This window comes from Rhinatrema bivittatum, chromosome 2, assembly GCF_901001135.1.
Source record: "Rhinatrema bivittatum chromosome 2, aRhiBiv1.1, whole genome shotgun sequence".
Classification (NCBI taxonomy): domain Eukaryota; kingdom Metazoa; phylum Chordata; class Amphibia; order Gymnophiona; family Rhinatrematidae; genus Rhinatrema; species Rhinatrema bivittatum.
The window spans coordinates 10888334-10907802 of NC_042616.1; the positions used below are offsets into that span (position 1 = coordinate 10888334).

General features: G+C 45.3%; 1 protein-coding gene across 2 annotated transcripts; it reads left to right on the plus strand.

Moving 5' to 3' along the window:
- The first annotated feature begins 583 nt into the window (after nucleotides 1-583).
- LOC115083532 (gastrula zinc finger protein XlCGF26.1-like) lies at nucleotides 584-17822 on the plus strand. 2 transcript variants are annotated; one of them, XM_029587410.1, is made up of 2 exons: nucleotides 584-639; nucleotides 15504-17822. In XM_029587410.1, the coding sequence occupies exon 2, from the start codon at nucleotides 15785-15787 to the stop codon at nucleotides 17744-17746; it is 1962 nt and encodes a 653-aa protein (XP_029443270.1). In that variant the 5' UTR covers nucleotides 584-639; nucleotides 15504-15784; the 3' UTR covers nucleotides 17747-17822. The 2 variants fall into 2 exon arrangements, with proteins under 2 accessions (XP_029443270.1, XP_029443271.1); XM_029587411.1 differs by having other exon boundaries at nucleotides 588-639; nucleotides 15501-17822.
- Nucleotides 17823-19469: the final 1647 nt, after the last annotated feature.

Here is a 19469-nt window from a genome sequence, read left to right on the forward strand (position 1 = left end):
AAAAACGATTCAAAGAGCGAGTTACAGAAGTCTAAGCAGGAGGAGATAAGAGAGGGGAGGAGGGTTTTGGTGGCAGGTTCAAGGAGGAAGGGAGAGATTTAAGCAGTGTTATAGAGGAGGAACGGATTCACTTTAGCAGTGTTTTGGATGTGCAGAAGGAGGGAACGGCATCAAAGATGACCGAAGGTTAGGGGCTGAGCAGTCAGGAGGATGAGAGCACAGCGAGCCCTCCAGATGTGACAGAATCAGATGTTCCTGAGGTTCTGGGTAATGCTCTTAGATCCTGGGTTTTATTATTCACTGATTTATCCAGGCAGAGACGTTTGATATTCTCTGTCCTGGGATTAGACTTGTAAACCTCGAGGACCAGAAAGGAAACCGACTCCAGGGGAACAAGTCTGGCAGTTCCTGGGGATGAGGGGTCCTGGTGTCCTCTCTTCCATGATAAAATGTTAAGAAGTTAAAGCCGCTGAGCCCCTTCTCGTGTCCCTGAGTGTTTCTGGTTTGTGTTTCAGGTGCCGGTGACATTTGAGGACATCGCTGTCTCTTTCTCCCAGGAGGAAGGGAGGTGTTTAGATGAAGGACAGAAGGAGCCTTACAGGGATGTGAAGGAGAATTATGAGTCCCTGAGCTCTCTAGGTAAGGATTGCATTATCTCTATTTCTAGTAAATACAGGGGATGTTTTACTAAATGGGTCAGCTCCACACCAGAGATGTGCAAGCAGGCCTGGATTTACCATTAGGTGTACAAGGCCTGTCCTCTTTCCCTCTCTCCTCTCACTCTCCCCTCCCCAGGCTTGCTCCTCTCTCTCCCTCTCTCCCTTCCCCAGGCCTGCTCCTCGCTCTCTCCCTCTCTCCCTTCCCCAGGCCTGCTCCTCGCTCTCTCCCTTCCCCAGGCCTGCTCCTCGCTCTCTCCCTCTCTCCCTTCCCCAGGCCTGCTCCTCGCTCTCTCCCTCTATCCCTTCCCCAGGCCTGCTCCTCTCTCTCTCCCTTCCCCAGGCCTGCTCCTCTCCCTCTCTCTCTCCCCCTCTATCCCTTCCCCAGGCCTTCTCCTCTTGCTCTATCCCTTCCCCAGGCCTGCTCCTTTCCTCCCTCTTTTATCCCCATCCCTGAGATCTCCTCTTGATGCTGATACGTGAGATCACTTTTCCTCAATATAAATAAAATACATTTTTACAGACACAAGCAAGGTTGGAAAATTACTTTATTTACATAATATAAGAGAGAAGATGGAAATGTTAAGGATGTGAGAGATTTTTAACTGATCTATGCTTTAGATATAGATGTGCTATTGTATGTATATTAAATGTGGTTTATTATTTTAATTTGTTATTGTAATCCACTTAATATGGCAATAATAATAAATGTTTTTAAATAAATCAGTAGTAGATAAGCCCAGAGGAACCGGACCTACAGGAATCCTAAAGGAGGGACCTGTAAGATCTCCAGCGTTCCTGTATTACAGCAGCTTTATTGCTGCTCGGATAAAAATGTCACATCACTAGTGGCAGGGGAAGGTAGGATCCCAACTCCTGTGTTAAATGATCGTCACTGGCTCCCTGTGCAGAGTCGCTCTTAGGTGAAACTGATGGTGATATTCAGAAATAAAGGGTTTGATGTCTTCTGAGTTAGGAGGTTATGAGCCACTGATATCATTGAGGGCTGAAGGGACAGGGCTGGTTCTGTTCCCTCTGCTCGTCAGTACTGATCCCTTCTAACAAGTAAGGGGTCCTTTTCTTCCTTGGTATCTTTTATATAGAAAGCTTCTCCAGTGTGATTTTAAAAGAATTCAGATGAATGTGGATAGAGGAAGTGACTTCGCAGACCTAATGGCAGCGTGACTGAGCAGCTTCTGATCCCATCAAGCATAATCCCCCCCTGCTGTCTCGCCATCGGAGCTTCATAGCTGTTCAGCGGTAGCTGGATCATTATTGGAAGCAACTGGGATGGAGGGAAAGAAAAAATCAGTAGACTTGAAGTGTTTTTCTTTTGCTAATGCGGCGGCAGCGTTAGAGGGTGAGAGCGGAGCTGAAATGGAGGTAGATCATGAGTCCTTGGATGTTCAAACAGAGGAGGCGACTGAGACAGTAAAAAAAATCATGTGAAGCTTTGCTGACCCGCGAAGAGTTCTGCTCCTGGTTCAGCGATCCCTGTAAAGATTTCAGGGCCATGAAATCAGAAGTTGTTGAAATGGGGGCAGAGCTTCGGGAGGAGCTATGGACATTGGCCGCAGAATGGAGGAAGTGGAAAACCAGCTCGATGCCCACACACTGAGGAAATTGACCACCTACAGGGCTCAGTGCGAGAATGGGGCAGCGAAGAGCAGGTGATATTAGATAAACGGGAGGACCTGGAGAATGGGCCTGGCCGATGCCACCTACCATTCAGAGGGGTCCCCGAGTCTTCTGAGTGTGCGGATTGCAGCTCTGTGGTCTCTGCTCTCAGTAAAGCGATCCTTGCTGACCCCTCGGGGGCTGCGGCTGAGACAGATAAGATTGGAGCGTGCGCATAGAGCTCCAGGCCCCCAAACTGGCAATAGACCCCGAGATATGGTGGTCTGGTATCACAGTTTTGGGATGAAGGAGAAAATAGTCTCTTTGGCCAGGAAGAAGATGTCATGGGAGTGGCAGGGGCCTGCGCTCTCGATCTTCCCGATTTGGCTCCCGCTACGCCTCGGAGAAGGCAGGACTTACGGGAAGTCACCAGAGTTATGCAGAAGGAGAAAATCTGTTATCGGTGGCTTTCCCCGTTTGGAATTGCGTTCTCCGTCAATGGCTACACCACCACACTGGTAGGGATTATTCTTCTTATTCTCAATCCCATGCATCATACTCACGGATTGACTTCCTTTTAGTGGGAAAAGAATTCGTGCCAGCAGTAATTAGTGCAGAAATAGGACCGGGTACTACTATCTATCATGAGCCTGTGTGGTTAGATTTTCAAATTGGAGACTGAGATAAGAGGAATAGACCCTGGCGCCTTAATGATCGTCTATTAGATGATGATTTCCTTGCAAACCTGGAATTGGCAATCCAGGTTATCTTTCTTCTAATGATGTGGAAGGAATTTCCTCAGTGGTCCTCTGGGACTGTTTAAAGGCTGCTGTTAGGGGTAGACTGATTGCGAGGGCGTCATACAATGCAGCGGAATATCCTCGAGGTAGGACATGCAGGCTCTCCTCACTTAAAGAAATCACTGGGCTAGAAGCCTTGCATAAAAAATCTCTATCCCTGAAGATCTGTAAGGAGTTGCTGCCGCTCGTCATACTTTGCATTCCCTGCAATTAGAAGTTATTGCCCATCAGTAAGACCTGACTAGACAATCGTTTTTTCAGTTTGGGAAAAAGGCCTGTAAGCTGTTAGCCAGGTGCCTTAAGAATCCGTTTTATGCAATCCCAGGTTGTGAAGATTGAGCCTTAATCAGAGGAACTTCTTTTCTCTAATGCAGATATAAGGAATTATTTTACACAATTCTGTGAGCACTTGTATAGCTCTGACCTCTTGATTAATGACAGCTCCATCGACGCCTGTTTAGCATCTTCCTGCATGGGAAGGTGACCTTGGTGCTACTTTTTCAGATTCTGCGTGGGGTCTCAGAACCCATAAATATTTTGCCGCTCGTTCAGATTTGTGCTGGAGGCTCCTTTTCCCCCCTCTGGTGGAGCTGTCCCATGATTGCCTGCTTTTGGAAAGCTCTGTTTATACCGACCAGAGCAACCCTGGGAGAGGATGTAGAATGCGTTGCACAGAGAGGATTGCTTAACACATCTGAGGGAGACTTACAGGCTTCTCATCGGCAACTGGCCCTACAATTTTGTTTGGCTGCCAGATGCGAGAGAGCTAAATTCTGGAGGAATTGGGCAGCTCCATCTATGAAGGATATCCAGCAGGGTATGGGAAGTTTATACCACTTTAACAGGCTGACAGCGATTAGGGGAAAGAAGCTGTCTAAATCTGAGGCGTTGTGGTAACCGGGAGATACGTGCGTGGCCGAGCCGCACGCGCACCGAGGGCTTTTTCAAAGGCTCGAAGCCGCGCGTGTATCTCCAGGTGCACGTGGAAGAGACGACAAACTAAAAAGTGGAGGGCCAGGACAGCACTGCTGGCAGCAAGCCGGCACATTCAACTTACTACTGCTCCGTAGGAAAGAAAAGGGTAGCTAGGGTGGTTTTAGGAGTCGGGGAAGAGAGGGGAAAGGCAGGCAGGGTAGCTAGGGGAGAGAACTGGGGAAATGGCCATGCATGTGAGTGCCAACTCGCACTCACATGCATGCACCAATATAAAATCGTGTGCTCATGTGCGAGCAGGTAGCCGATTGTATAACATGTGTGCGTCAACATCAGCTCATCCGTGTACGAGCGCCAGGAATCGCATCCATGCGCGTCTTTTAAAATTAACCTCTAAGTCGGGACAGGTTGATGGGGGTGATTTGTGTGAAAAGGAATGAGTTTTCCCTCCTTATTAGCTGTGCTCGGGTTATGAGTATTGTTTATTTACATCATTGAATTGTTATCCTTGCCTCCATTCATTTATAGGTTTAGCAGTTTAGTTACTGTCTTATTCATTCCATCATTTGTATAATCATTTAGAACATAAGAACTTGCTATGCTGGGTCAGACCAAGGGTCCATCAAGCCACATCCTGTTTCCAACAGAGGCCAAGCCAGTCTATAAGCATTTGGCAAGAACCTAAACACTAAGAAGATCCCATGCTACTGATGCAATTACTAGCAGTGGCTATTCCCTAAGTAAACTCGATTAATAGCCGTTAATGGACTTCTCCTCCAAGAACTTATCCAATTTTTTTTTTTTTAAACCCAGCTACACTAACTGCACCAACCACATCCCCTGGCAACAAATTCCAGAGTTTAATTGTACGTTGAGGGAAAAAGAATTTTCTCCGATTAGTTTTAAATGTGCCCCATGCTAACTTCATGGAATGCCCCCTAGTCCTTCTATTATCCGAAAGTGTAATTAACTGATTCACATCTACTCGTTTTAAGACCTCTCATGATCTTAAAGACCTCTATCATATCCCCCCTCAGCCGTCTCTTCTCCAAGCTGAACAGCCCTAACCTCTTCAGCCTTTCCTCATAGGGGAGCTGTTCCATCCCTTTTATCATTTTGGTTGCCCTTCTCTGTACCTTCTCCATCGCTTACTTTAATGTTCCAGGGTGGGAAAAGGATGAATGAGAGAGAGGGGAGGGTATTCCTCTTATATATTGGACACTACTTAAGTTTTGCAGATGTTGTGGATATTGTTTGTTTGCTTATTGTTGCGGTTGGACAGTCTGTTATAAAAATTGTCAAATTCTGGGGGACGCTCTAGGGCGCCGATGCGAGCGGACGTCTGAGAGCAGAGTTCTGTCCCCGTCAGGCCTTAAACCGTCTAATTTGCGTTTATATCAACTCTAACAGCCTCAGCTTTGGCAAATTACTCTGGCAGTCACCGTTTAGCGAGAAACTTATGGCTTCTAAATGGAAGACGACCGATCTGAAGCAATTTTCTTATGGTAAGGCGCTAGCGGACATGGATACCAACATGGCCGCCGCACAGCCCGACGCGGTACATACCACTGATGACCCGTTGATGGAGCCCCCGAATGAATCTCCGTCTGGGGAAGAAACCCACTTTAACTTACCATCCCGGGATGAGATTTGGAGCTGGTTTATAGAACTGAGGTCCAAACTGCGCCAACAAAAATCAGACTTAATGGCGGTCATGGCGGACCTTAAGGAAGATTTTGGCGCGCTAGGCCACAGAGTGGATGAGTTGGACATCAGGGCCGACCAGCATGGTGATTCTATTATTCACCTGAGTTCGGAACAAGGAATCCTCCATAAAGAAGTCGGGGCCCTCGCTGACAAGGTAGAGGATTTGGAGAATAGAAATAGGAGAAACAATCTCCGTATACGAGGCATCCCCGACACAGAAACCTTCGCCGATGCGGCTGCAGTGGCACAGCAAGTGTGTGCCTCCATACTAAACCATAATGATTCAGAAACAAATGACGGGACTGTGCTACCACCGGATATTAAATTGGATAGAGCACATCGCGCTCTTGGCCCAAGGAGGGATATGGGAGCTAGAGACATTATTATTTGTTTCCACAACTACTTGCAAAAATTGAAAGTACACAAGCAATCCAGAAAGATGAAGGAGATCATATGGCAAAATCATAAACTTGCTATATATCAGGATTTAGTGCCAGTAACTCTCTCTAAACGATATGCTCTGCGGGATGTAACAGTGAACCTGAGAGAGTGCTCCATACGTTATCGCTGGACCTTCCCGTTTAGCCTGCAATTTCAAGTTAAGGGCGTTTCCTATAAAGTTCAAACACTGGAAGAAGCTGCGGAGGCATTTCAGCAGGCCCAATTGCCTACCACATTTCAAGCTCCCAAAATAGTGGCTGCCCCAAAGAAAATGGATACACACCTGCGGTGGCAAAGAGCAGGAAAAGGTGGCAAAAGACTGCGACGTCAATCAGATGCTCTGCAACCTGCGGCCAGCGATAAGGGCTGAAGATCCCGGATTGTAACATTGACTAAAATGATAGGCCTACAATGGCCCTGGTTCTGGGACTCTGGAGCCTTTACCTACCTGCAGGAATAATACTGCTCTTACATCTTATTATCATGATGTACACACATTCGAAGGTTGTGAGTTATTTGTTTAGTTGAATGACGTTTTTCTGATCATCAATAAGTGGTTATCTAGTTTCATCTCTTATAGTAGTTTTATATATCACTATAAGCACAGACGGCCTGGGGGGGAAGGGAGGCGGACGTCTGTTCTCGTAGAGGAGAAAGAGGCGCACCCGACTTAACTAATCCTAATAATAGGAGGGATTAGTATTCTTTTTTTTTATTTATTTATTTAGAGTTTTTATATACCGGCAATCATGAAAACATATCTTGCTGGTTTACATCGAACAGGAGTGCATTATAAACAAAAACTAGAACTGTGGTGTCCGAAAGTACAGTTACATTTAACAAGGGTAGCCGAACTTGGAGAAGGAAGAAGAGAGGAGAGAAAAGAGATGGTTATTCTTATGTTGATGGTTTTTCTCATGTTGGTTTCTTATGATGGTTTTTCTTATGTTGACAGCTTCGGTTTTTTCTATATATGACCGGGTATTGGGGAGGAGGGGATTTCAGATAACGGAACATGTAGCGTCCAGGACGGAACGAGGAGGGCTGAGAGGGGCACATATTGTTACCAGGCGAAGGGTTTTTGTACTGGACCCCCCCAGATTTCACATTTTTTTATAATGGCCGTAAGCTTATTATCCCTCAATGTAAAGGGTTTAAACACGCCCAAGAAGCGAATGCTGCTTAAAAAGGAATTGCAATCTCAGAAGGCACTAGTGGCTTTTATACAGGAGACACATGTGAGAAAGAAACACGAGCGTATACTTATAAACACTTACTTCCAAAGTGCTCATTGGGCAGCCAGCACGAAAGGTTCCAGATACGCAGGGGTGGGAATACTTATAGCGAACGCATTGGTGCATGAGGTTTTATTTAAATTGGCTGACGAAAATGGACGCTTTATGCTTCTCCATGTTCGAATAGGAGCTAGGGTCTTTACCCTCTTAAATGTATACTTACCAAACACTAACCAGGATTTCTTTTTAAAAGCTCTAGATAAATTATTGCAACAGCATGCGATGGGGGAACTAATCATAGGGGGTGACTTTAACGCTGTCCGTGACCCCAAGATCGATTCCTCCAAGGCTAACACAATGATACGAGGAATGCAACGGGAATGGTCAGATTTCCTGAAGCATTGGAGTCTCATAGATATCTGGCGTCAGCGGTTTCCCAGATCGCGCTCCTATACCGTTTTTTCTAAGCCTCATTGCATTTCTTAGCGCTACCCTCCAGAATGCAGTTAGTAAAGCAGGCATAGATAATATACACTGGTCTGATCACACCCCTATCTGGGTAGATATAAAGTTGCAGGATCCAGATAAAGGGCTTCGTACGTGGCGACTTAATGCAAGCCTGTTGCTTGACAAAACATTTGTGAGTCACACGGCCACACAACTTAAATCTTATTTTGAAACTAATACCACAGAGGGGCATGCCCCCTGCAACAGTGTGGGAGTGCTCTAAAGCTGTAATGAGAGGAATATTTATAGCGTGGGCAGCCTATTGTAATAAGGAAAGGGAAGGTGCTCGCAGGTCACTCCTAAGTGAATTGGACTCGCTAACACGCCAACACCAATTGTCCTTATCTGCGAAGGCTTATCATAAAATACTTAAAAGTCCAGGATTCTATTGGGGCGATAGATGATACTGCTATCAGCCACTCCCTGAACATCTTAAAGCAGCAATGTTATGAGGGTGGCAATAAAGTGGGTCGACTTTTGGCCAACAAACTGAGGGCGGCTAGAGCGCAGACTCTGATTCCTAAGGTGTGCGATTCTGCAGGGAAACTTGTTACTGCCTCCATTGAGATTCGTCAGGCTTTTACAGAATTTTATGCTACCTTGTACTCTGCGGGAGAAGTGGTAGCCGAAACAAATATTAATGAGTATCTAGATTCTGTTACTCTACCATTACTCCCCCCTGAACAGTCCACCCTTCTAGACAAACCTATTACATTTTTGGAAGTGGAGGATGCCATCAAAAGGTTGAAAATGGGAAAAGTACCCGGTATAGATGGGCTCTCTGCTGCATACTATAAAAAATTTCAGCAATATCTCACAGGGCCCTTACTGGACATGTTTAACTCTCTAAGAGAGGAGGGTCAGTTGGATAGCCAAGCAAATACGGCAGGAATATCTGTTATAGCAAAGCCTGGACGTAACACTGAACAATGTGGCTCTTATCGGCCAATATCGTTAATTAACTTGGATTTAAAAATCTTGGCCAGAATATTGGCAGCTAGGATGAATATGGTGCTTCCTGAGTTGGTACACCCTGACCAAGTGGGATTTGTCCCTGGTCGACTAGCTGCAGACAACGTACGTAGAATTGTGGATTTAATTGAATATGTACAGAAATATGATATCCCATCGGTCCTGTTGTCATTAGACGCAGAGAAGGCGTTCGACCTAGTCCAATGGCCTTTTCTGTTTGCTACACTTAAAAGGATGGGGTTTGGGCCTTACTTTATAAAATGGATCATGAAATTGTATGATCGACCATCTGCTAAAGTAAAAATTAATGGCAGTTATGGAGATGCTTTTCCCATAGGGAGGGGTACCCGACAAGGCTGCCCTCTGTCTCCCCTTTTGTTTGCCATCTTTCTAGAGCCCTTTGCGTCCCGCATCCGGGCAACTACCGCAGTGCAGGGAGTAGTGAGAGACCAATACCATTTTAAAATCTCACAGTTTGCTGACGACGTTATGCTTACTTTAACAGATCCATCTACCTCCTTAAAGGGAGTCATGACGGAATTAACCTCTTTTAGTAGAGTATCTGGTCTGCGGATAAATTATGACAAGTCAGAGGCCCTTAATATTAATCTGCCGCAGGACCAGGCAGCAGATATTGCGAGGCACTTTCAATTTAAGTGGGCGTCCACGGCCTTGAAATATTTGGGTGTGCGTATTGGAAATAGGGCTAACCAGCTTCTCGCCCTTAATTATACCCCACTCATTCAGGCTATCCAGAGGGATATGGGAGGATGGCCTAGGGGAACATTTTCATGGTTGGGTCGTAAAGCCATCATTAAGATGAATGTCTTGCCCAGATTGCTGTATTTCTTTACCACCATACCAATCTTTATTCCCACTGCACTTTTGAAAAAATGGCAAAAACTCATCTTTGGTTTTATTTGGAGGAAGCGCCCGCCTAGAGTTAATAGGACTACTTTTATATCTTCCAAAGGTACAGGGGGGATTGAGCGTACCATACTTAGCCAAATATTATGGAGCAGCACAACTTAGAGCTTTAGTAATACTACATAAATGTACTGCAAGGCCATGTTGGGCGCTATTTGAACAATCCTTTTTAGGATCCCTGCCTCTATCAGCTCTTCCCTGGCAACCCAGATCTACCTGGACAGGAATTGACTATGTGCCTTATGCCTTAGAGACCACTATACAAGTCTGGTCGCGATGGAAAATGGTTTTAACAGGTCTGGCGAGATTCACCCCAATGACTCATCTCTTTAGCAATGCACTCATGTCAATCCCATCCCGAGATGACTTGGTATCGCAATGGCAGAGGACGGGTGTCTGGTGTGTCAAGGATATGTTACGACCAGACTCTATTATGACCAGGGAAGACATGCAGACTCGCTACCACCTGCCGAAGGTAGATTTCTTATTGCATGCTAGAATATACCATGCTATAACACGAAAGGCTCGAGGGGGTGAATTGCGCCTAACCACGACGCTGTTTGAGACGTTATGTAAAAATGTCCAATATGTTAGAGGTATTATATCAAAAATTTATGCTCTTTTAAGTGGCACAAGCACACAGCAGTTTCGACAGCAAATACAGTGGACGGACGATTTTGCGCAGCAGCTCTCTGAAAAGGATTGGGACCTGATATTTAATGCGGCCTACAAGTGCTCCATCTCGGCGAATATACAGGAAAACTGTTACAAGCTATTATACAGATGGCATTACTCCCCAAGGCAGGTTCACAAATTTCTCCCAAGGCAATCTGATCAATGTTGGAGGTCATGTGGCGTAGTTGGCACGTTTTACCACATGTGGTGGCAATGTTTGAAGATTCAGACATCTTGGTCCTCGGTCCTGTCTTGGGCATCTACTATTCTTCAGTTAGACATTCGAGCGGAACCATGGCATGTGCTGTTGAACCTACCTCTGGACACTGTAAATAAAGACAACCAACGCTTTCTCCAACAACTTTTTATTGCTGCGAGATTAGTCTTAGCGATGCACTGGAAAGACAACAAGCCACCCAGTTTGGCTATGATGCAACATAAACTTCATTTCATGTACCAAATGGCACGCTTGACAGCCACCCATCTTGATCGTATACCATCTTTCCTCAAAATTTGGTCTCCCTATCAGACTTGGTTAGCAGCCCAGTAATGATCGTCTGGGTGTTTGCTACTGTGGTATAACGATGTTCCTATGAGTTTACCTTTCTTATCGGCTCCTCTCTGTCACGTTTGTATCCTGATCCCGATCATTTTGACGCTATTGGTTATGTATACTACTCTGCTTTTGCTGTCAGCAAGGGTTGGGGGGGCGGGAACACATCCTTTTTAGGATCTATTGTTCATGGAAAAGTATATTAGGGCAGACGGTTGCTTCTTGGTAAAGCCCTTTTAAAGAATAGTATGATGTCCGTAGTGTATTTTCATGAGGAATATGTCACAAGTACATTATATTATGTTTCTGATTTTTTTGTATCTTACGGATTTTATGGAATGTATGCATCCTGTTCTGATAATAAAAATGTTTACATAAAAAAAAATTGTCAAATTCTAATAAACAGGAATTCAGATATAGTTTGAAAAATGTGTGTAAAGATGTTTTTAGTTTATCCATTTTGTTATGTTTTATTTATTTATTTTGAATTTTTATATACCGATATTCCTATAAAGAATATAGATCACACCGGTTTACAATAGAACAGAACTTTCGCTGGGAGGCGATACATTAAACAATGAACATTAGCAATTGCAACATTCAGAAAAATATTTGGAAACAAGGAACCATAACAAACTGAGAACAAAAACAAAAAATAAAATAAAATTGTGGATAAATAATAATAATAAAATAAATAAAATACTTTAATTAAAACTAGGATGGATCCTCGAGGGACTGTGAAGAGATAGGTCAGTAAGTCCAATAACTGTTAGCATAGGCCTTGGTTGAATGTGCGTGTATCTTTGTAACCCACCCTGAACAATTGCATAAATAAATAAATAAAATAGATCCTACACCAGACCTGGGCAAGGGGCGGCCCGCGGGCTGAATCCGGCCCGCCTACGGTCTGTGACCGGCCCGCCCACTGCTGAGAGCAGACGGGGAATGAGGCACGCTGCCTTCCCTTGCAGAGGGAAGGCAGCAGTTCATTCTCCGCTCCCTCGCTCCCCGATTGGCCAGCCAATCGGGGAGCGGAGAATGAACTGTTTTTTGTTTGTTTTTTTACAGTGGGGGGGAGGGAGTGACTCAAGCGAAGGCACGCTGCCCGATTGGCCGGTGCTGGGCAGGGCTTGCCCAGCACCGGCCAATCGGACAGCGTGCCTTCGCTCGAGTTTCTTTCCTACATATGTCACAGTTCCGCCTTTCGTGGTCTTTTTTCAGGGGTCCCCAACCACCGGTCCGGCGCGCGCTCCCGGTCTCTCCCGCTGCCGTTGCCGCTGGGCTGTCAGCACGTTCAAGCCCAGTGGGAACGGCAGCGGTGTTAGAAGTCAGTGGCGTAGCCACGGGTGGGCAGGTGCCCACCCAACTTAGACCCAGACCCACCCAACTGGCACCGGAACTGTAAGGCTGTTGCGGGATCCCATCCCCGCGACAGCGAACAAGAGAACCCACGCCTCGCGCGCCATCACGGCACACATGGGGAAGCGCTGCTGCGGCCGTATGGCCAACCGGTCTTCCTGTTGAGGGGGGGGAAGCGGAAGCGCCGCGCGCAGCTTCCGCTTCTTCCCCCAATGCAGGAAGATCAGCTGGCCTCTCCTGCTGCCACCCGTTCTCCTGCTATCTTTGGGCCAAACGGCCCGCCGAACTTCCTGTTTGGGGGGGGGGGAGCGGAAGCGCCGCGCACAGCTTCCGCTTTCTCCCCCAAAACAGGAAGATCAGCTGGCCTCTCCTGCTGCCACCGGCCTCCTGCTATCTTCGGGCGTCGGGCCCTATGGCCCGCCAATCTTCCTGCTTGGGGGGGAGGGAGGAAGCGGACGTTGTGCGCTGTGCTTCCGCTCCCCCCCCCCCCGACAGGAAGTTCGGCGGGCCATACCGCCCGACGCCCGAAGATAGCAGGAGTCCGGTGGCAGCAGGAGAGGCAGCTGATCTTCCTGCTTTGGGGGGAGGAAGCGGAAGCTGTGTATGTGTGGATGAGAATGGGAGTGTGTGTGGGTGAAAACTGGAGCCTGGGTGTGTATGTGGGTGAGAATGGAAGCTTGAATATGTGGGTGAATGGGAGCTCGAATGTGTGTATGTGTGGTTGAGAATGGGAGCCTGGGTTTGTGGGTGGGTGAGAATGGGAGCTTGAATGTGTGTATATATGGGTGAGAATGAGAGCCTGGGTTTGTGTGGGTGGGTGAGAATGGAAGCTTGAATATGTGGATAAGAATGGGTGCTTGAATGTGTGTATGTGTGGGTGAGAATAGGACCTTAAATGTGTATATGTATGGATGAGAATGGGAGCTTGAATATGTGTGGGTGAGACTGGGAGCATGGGTTTGTGGGTGAGAATGGGTGCCTGGATGTGCATCTGTGTGTGCATAAGAATATAAGCCTGGGGAGGGGTGAGAAAGTGAGAACTTGTATGTGTGTCTGCAGAGAATGTGAGCTTGGGGGGGGGGGGGGGGAGTGCATATGAGAGTGAGAGCTTGAGTGTGTGAGAGGGAGTCTGTGAGAGAAAGTGTGTGTGTGTGTGTGTGTGTGTGTAAGGGAAGAAGACAGTAATAGAAGAAAGACACTGAAAAGGAATTAGGAAATGAGCTATAAGGGAAAAAATGGGAAAAAGAGACCAGGACCAACTGATTAGAAAAATACAAAGATCAGACAACAAAGGTAAAAATATATATCTATATTTTGAGATGTTAGCAAATTAAATATAAGCAACACAACCGTTCTCTCAAAATTTATGGACAGGTAGGAGCCGTGTATAAAATCGTAATAATAAGAAGGCTAAACTACCACAAATCACCGTGAATTATGTTTGTATCATTAAGTAAACCTCATACTTAGGCGTAGATGTGAATGCTATGCTGCATAATTTGGCATTATTTATCAGTAAAAAAACAACTAGTAGACCTGCATGCCTACAGCCCACCCATGTTAACCTTGTGCCCACCCAAAAAATCAGTTCTGGCTACGCCACTGATGTGAAGAGAGTGAGCATGAGAGTGAGAAACCTGGGTGTGTGTGAGACACAGCATGGGAGGGAGAAGCCTGTATATCTGAAAGAGAACTTGGGAGTGGGAAGCCTGTGTGTGTGTATGCATGAGTGAGATCAGGTGACTGGAGTGTGTGTGTGAGAGAGAGAGAAATAAAGTGATTATGGGAATGAGAAGCCTGTGCATGTGAAGAGTGAGCATGGGAGTGAGAAACCTGGGTGTGTGTGAGACACATCATGGGAGGGAGAAGCCTGTATATCTGAAAGCCTGTGGAGAGAACAAGCATGGGAGTGAGAGACTGGTGAGTGAGTGTGTGTGTGTGTGTGAGAGAGAGAGACAGAGAAAGTGATTATGAGAGTGAGAAGCCCATATATGTAAGTAGAACACGGGAGTGGGAAGCCTGTGTGTGTGTGTGTGTGTGTGTATGGCATGAGTGAAACTGTTCAGGAAGGTGACTGGTGTGTGTGTGCCAAAGACTGTTTGGGAGATGATTGGTGTGTGAGAGACAGAAACTGGTCATGGGGGCATGACTGGTATGGTGTGTGTGTGAGAGACATGGGCACTAAGGAAGAGGACCATAAGTATAGAGCTTAGCTTCTACTGCTGCTTCTGGTGTGTGCCACGGCCTGCAGGGAAGGGGAGTGGGAGAGCTGCTGGAGGGGGTAAGTAAAGGTGGCTTTAAGTTTACTTTTCTTGACTGCCATTTTAATTGTGTGATGTCTGCTTTTTTGAAATATTTTATTGGTGTTTGGAGAATGTTTAATAGTTTTTATGAGTTTTTAATTGTTGGATGTTATTCTGTTCATAGCTGTTTTGAAACATTTATTCTGCTTATTAGTATAGTTTTACAATTATTTCTGTGTGGGGATCTATAGTGCTTGCTAGTTCTGTTTTCCTAATAAGAGGTGTATTGGTTTTTAGGACCTGATTTAATATTTGTAGTGTTGCCTTTTCATAGATAGGGTTGCTCCTGTTTGAGTGTATTCCATAATACAGGTGTAACTGTGTGCGGATTAGTTTATGTGCATTACTACAGATCCTGGGAGTATGTTAGGTCGGTTCTGTGTCTGTTACCGAGATGAGATATTTTGCTAGCATTTAAGCGTTTGTATCGGTCTTATTTGTTGTGTTTTCTCAGAGGACATGCATTGGTGGAAAACTGCTGTCTTTTCATAAGTAGGGCTATTGAGAACTGAGTTAATTATATTAGTCCGGCCCTCTAAAACCATCCCAATTTCTCATGCGGCCCCATGGGAAAATTAATTGCCCACCCCTGTCCTACACAGTATGATAAGGAGAGCCACAGGAGCTCTATAAAGACATCACACAGGAGTTTTCCAGGCGTCTCCCAAAGCTTCTGCTAAGTCACAGAATTCTCTAATATCAGGGATCCCATGTGCTCATTGTGTGATCCTTAAAGAAGTCTGATCCCAGGTGATTGGTAGCGTTCCATTCCGTTGTCACTGTCACATGATTTATTCCATTTTTTTTATATCCTGCAGACAATGAGAAGAGGGAGGAGAATAGAGAAGAACACCCTACAGTACTGGCAATTACACCAAGACAATCAAGAAATGCCTATGAGAATCTTTCCCAGAGGACTGAGCGGGGAGGCACGAGCCAAAATCAGCAGGAACTGGAGCAGAAGCAGCGACACCCTGCAGGCGATTCACTGGATGGAGTAATTGCATGTGAGAGAACTGATAGGGAGGTCATAGACATCTCTGAGCACCAAAGACACCTGAGAGCAGAGAGACCCTTCCAGAGTAATAACAGTGATCAAATGACGTCTGCTCTCTACCAGAAAGACTTGAGAGTAGAGAGACCCTTCCAGAGTAATAACAGTAATCAAATGACTTCTGATCTCCAGCAGAGTGAGGAGAAATGGAAGAAATCCTTTCCCTGTCACACCTGTGGGGAAACCTTTGATAGGAAATGTCATTTTGTATTGCACCAGAAAACCCACAGAGGAGTGAGACCTTTTCCATGCTCTCAGTGTGGAAAATCTTTCAAACAGAAGATAACCCTGCAGTTACACCAGAGAATCCACACTCAAGGGAACACTTTCACTTGTACTGAATGTAAGAAAAGCTTTTCTAGCAGTGAATCCTTAGTAAGACACCAAAGAACACACAGGGGTCACAGACCCTTTCATTGCCCTCAAGATGGGGAATCTTATAGCTCTGAGTTCTCTTTATTAAATCACCTGAAAATGGAGACAGAAGAGGGACCATTATCAAGTCCTGAAAGTGGAGAAAACATTATTCAAAAGCAAGACCTGATAAATCGAAAAACACAGAAAGAAAAAACATTATTCATATGTACTGATGGGAACAAAAACGTTTATCAGAAAGAAAACTTCAAAAGACAACTAAAATTCCAACAAGGAGAGAAGGCAAATTTAAGTAATGAATGCAATAAAATCTTATTGTGCAGGAAAGTCTTTTCAGGAGATGGAAAAAAATATACTGATGAAAGACCATTGTCTTGCATTCAGGCTGAAGCAAAGGTGTCACAGCAAAAGAAATTCCCCAAAGTAGAAAGTCAATTCATATGTACTGAGTGTGATCAAAGCTTCAGGAATGAGCACAACCTGATAATCCACCAGAGAGTCCACACTGAAGTAAAGCCATTTACATGTGGTGAGTGTGGTAAAAGTTTCCGTCACAAAAGCAAACTCTCAATTCACCAGACAATCCACACTGGAGTAAAACCATTTCAATGTAGTGAATGTGGTAAATGGTTCAGGCAGAAGGGAGACCTCAAACTCCACCAGAGAATCCACACAGGAGAGAAGCCATTTCAATGTAGTGAATGTGATAAACAGTTCAGGCAGAAGAGACACCTGATACTCCATCAGAGAATCCACACAGGAGAGAAACCATTTACATGCAGTGAGTGTGGTAAATGTTTTAGTAGGAAAGGAAATTTCAAATCCCATCTGAGACTGCACACAGGAGAGAAACAATTTGTATGTAGTGAATGTGGTAAAAGATTCAATGAGAAAGGACCCTTCACACGCCACCAGAGAATCCACACAGGAGAGAAACCGTTTGCATGTAGTGAATGTGGTAAAAGTTTCAATGAGAAAGGAGCCTTCACATGCCACCAGAGAATCCACACAGGAGAGAAACCGTTTGCATGTAGTGAATGTGGTAAAAGATTCAATGAGAAAGGAGCCTTCACACGCCACCAGAGAATCCACACAGGAGAGAAACCGTTTGCATGTAGTGAATGTGGTAAAAGATTCAATGAGAAAGGAGCCTTCACACGCCACCAGAGAATCCACACAGGAGAGAAACCGTTTGCATGTAATGAATGTGGTAAAAGTTTCAATGCAAAAAGAGCCTTGACATGCCACCAGAGAATACACACAGGAGAGAAACCGTTTGCATGTAGTGAATGTGGTAAAAGATTCAATGAGAAAGGAGCCTTCACACGCCACCAGAGAATCCATACAGGAGAGAAACCGTTTGCATGTAGTGAATGTGGTAAATGTTTCAATGCGAAAGGAACCTTCACACGCCACCAGAGAGTCCACACAGGAGAGAAACCATTTACATGTAGTGAGTGTGGCAAAAGTTTGAGTCGGAAGTCCTATCTCATGTGGCATCAGAGAATCCACACTGGAGTGAAACCAAGTCCTTGTACTTTGTGTGGTAAAAGCTTTAGAACAAATAAAGAACTTGCAAGCCACCAGAGAAACCACACAGGAGTCAAATGTAATTCACAAACTGTCCTATAGTTTTTGGAATTGTAGACTTGTCTGATAAAGTTTTTAAATAGTTTAATGCAAGAACAATAAATCTCTATATCCATCATTAAACCTGTAAGAGTCAGTGTACACTGAGATTGTACTTTCGAAAAACTGAAGGTAGTGTGAACCTTACAGATGCAAATACTCCAGTGCTAAAGTACAAAAGTGAATGATCAAAACTGGTCTCTATCCTTAAGCTTGGACAGTTATTACAATGAGGGGAAGGAATAAATGAAACTCTACCAGTACATAAGGGTAAGACGCAATGGAATTTGCAAAACGATAGAAATCTTTGTAAAGAATCAGACCAGTAAACATTAACAATTAATTGCCAAAAACAAATATAGTGGGAACTATAAAGAGTTATTTCAGAAATGCAACACAAATCAAAATCTGATACAGGAATGGTGAGTTTAAACACAGAGATGAGGGACTGATAATTGCAGCACAGGATGTGGATGGGTCACAGCCAGCAGATAAAAAAACTGGTAACACAGACAAATGCAGCTTCTGTAAAACAGAACTAGAAATAGTTTCAGGACCAGTGGGTTAGGCTCCCATTCCAGCAGATGGAGACTGAGCAAGCTGACCTCACAGAATATACCCCTGCAGTGACTTCAGCCTGCCAGTATTCTCCGTCTCCAGCAGATGGTGGATGTGAATCTCCCTACTTGGGGATTGCTTCGATTTGAAAAAGGAGAACTAAGGAAAATAAACTTGCTCTGCTCTCCTGTGGTGATACCAAAAGTCCCTCCCCAGTTAAGAATTCCTGAGGTGATTTCCATGGTCCCTCAGATGTGTGCCTTGGTCCGGTAGCTGGTTTTCACCTGCGTGGATTTAGCTGATTGTACAGCTTAAAGGCAGCGGGTGCAGGAAGTCGATCGTGGCGGTGACAGCAGATGCCCTTTTGCCCCGCAGCTGGAGATCATCTCTGTACTCAGCCATTAAGGACTGAGCTCGGGTAAGTTTAAAAAAAAAAAAAGTATAAGGCAGAAACAGTGTAGAGGAGTTTCGCAGGACTTCCTCCAGTCTCCATGCTCTGCACACCATTCTGACGTTCATTTCCACTCCCATGGGGGTTAGGGGAACTGGGCAGCCTGGTGAGTTGAGCGGCCATGGTGGGCTAGGACCTGCTTTTAGGCGTTCTCCTGTGCGCCACGTGGCATTTTTGCGTGTTTGACTGCCCTCTACTGGAACGTCAGTGTACACAGTGCGTCCGGCTCTGCATATAAGTTGTGTGCTCAGTTTTTGGCGTGACTCCTGTGCGCACATTTTTTAAATGTATAGGTGGTGCACCCAGCTTTTAGTGCGTAGTTTTCCAATGCTTACTCTTGGGGTGCCTAATTTTTGTGCACATAGAATTTTTCAGTGCGAGCTGGCAGGATGCACATTCTCCGCTGGCTGTGAACTAATGGTGCAGGTGAATAAGAAATATAAACTCCTTCTTTCTGTGCTGCCTATCATATTTAGGCATCTCAGCCTGGAGTGCCCTCTAACATGTCATGTCCTAGCGTGTAGCAGATGGACTCAGGACCAATGGGTATAGTGTACTCCTGATAGCAGTTGGAGACGGATCAGATTTCAATCTGACGTCAGCCCTAGTACATATACCCCTGCAGGAAGTGCAGCTCTTCAGTATTTTCCGTCTCCATAGCAGTTTGGAACTATGCACGCTCGCACAGCGTTAGAGTAAATGTATTTATTTATTTAT

What these genes read in the sequence shown, in the direction of transcription:
- LOC115083532 (XM_029587410.1), top strand. Translation starts at nt 15,785, where the DNA reads ATGACGTCTGCTCTCTACCAGAAAGACTTGAGAGTAGAGAGACCCTTC.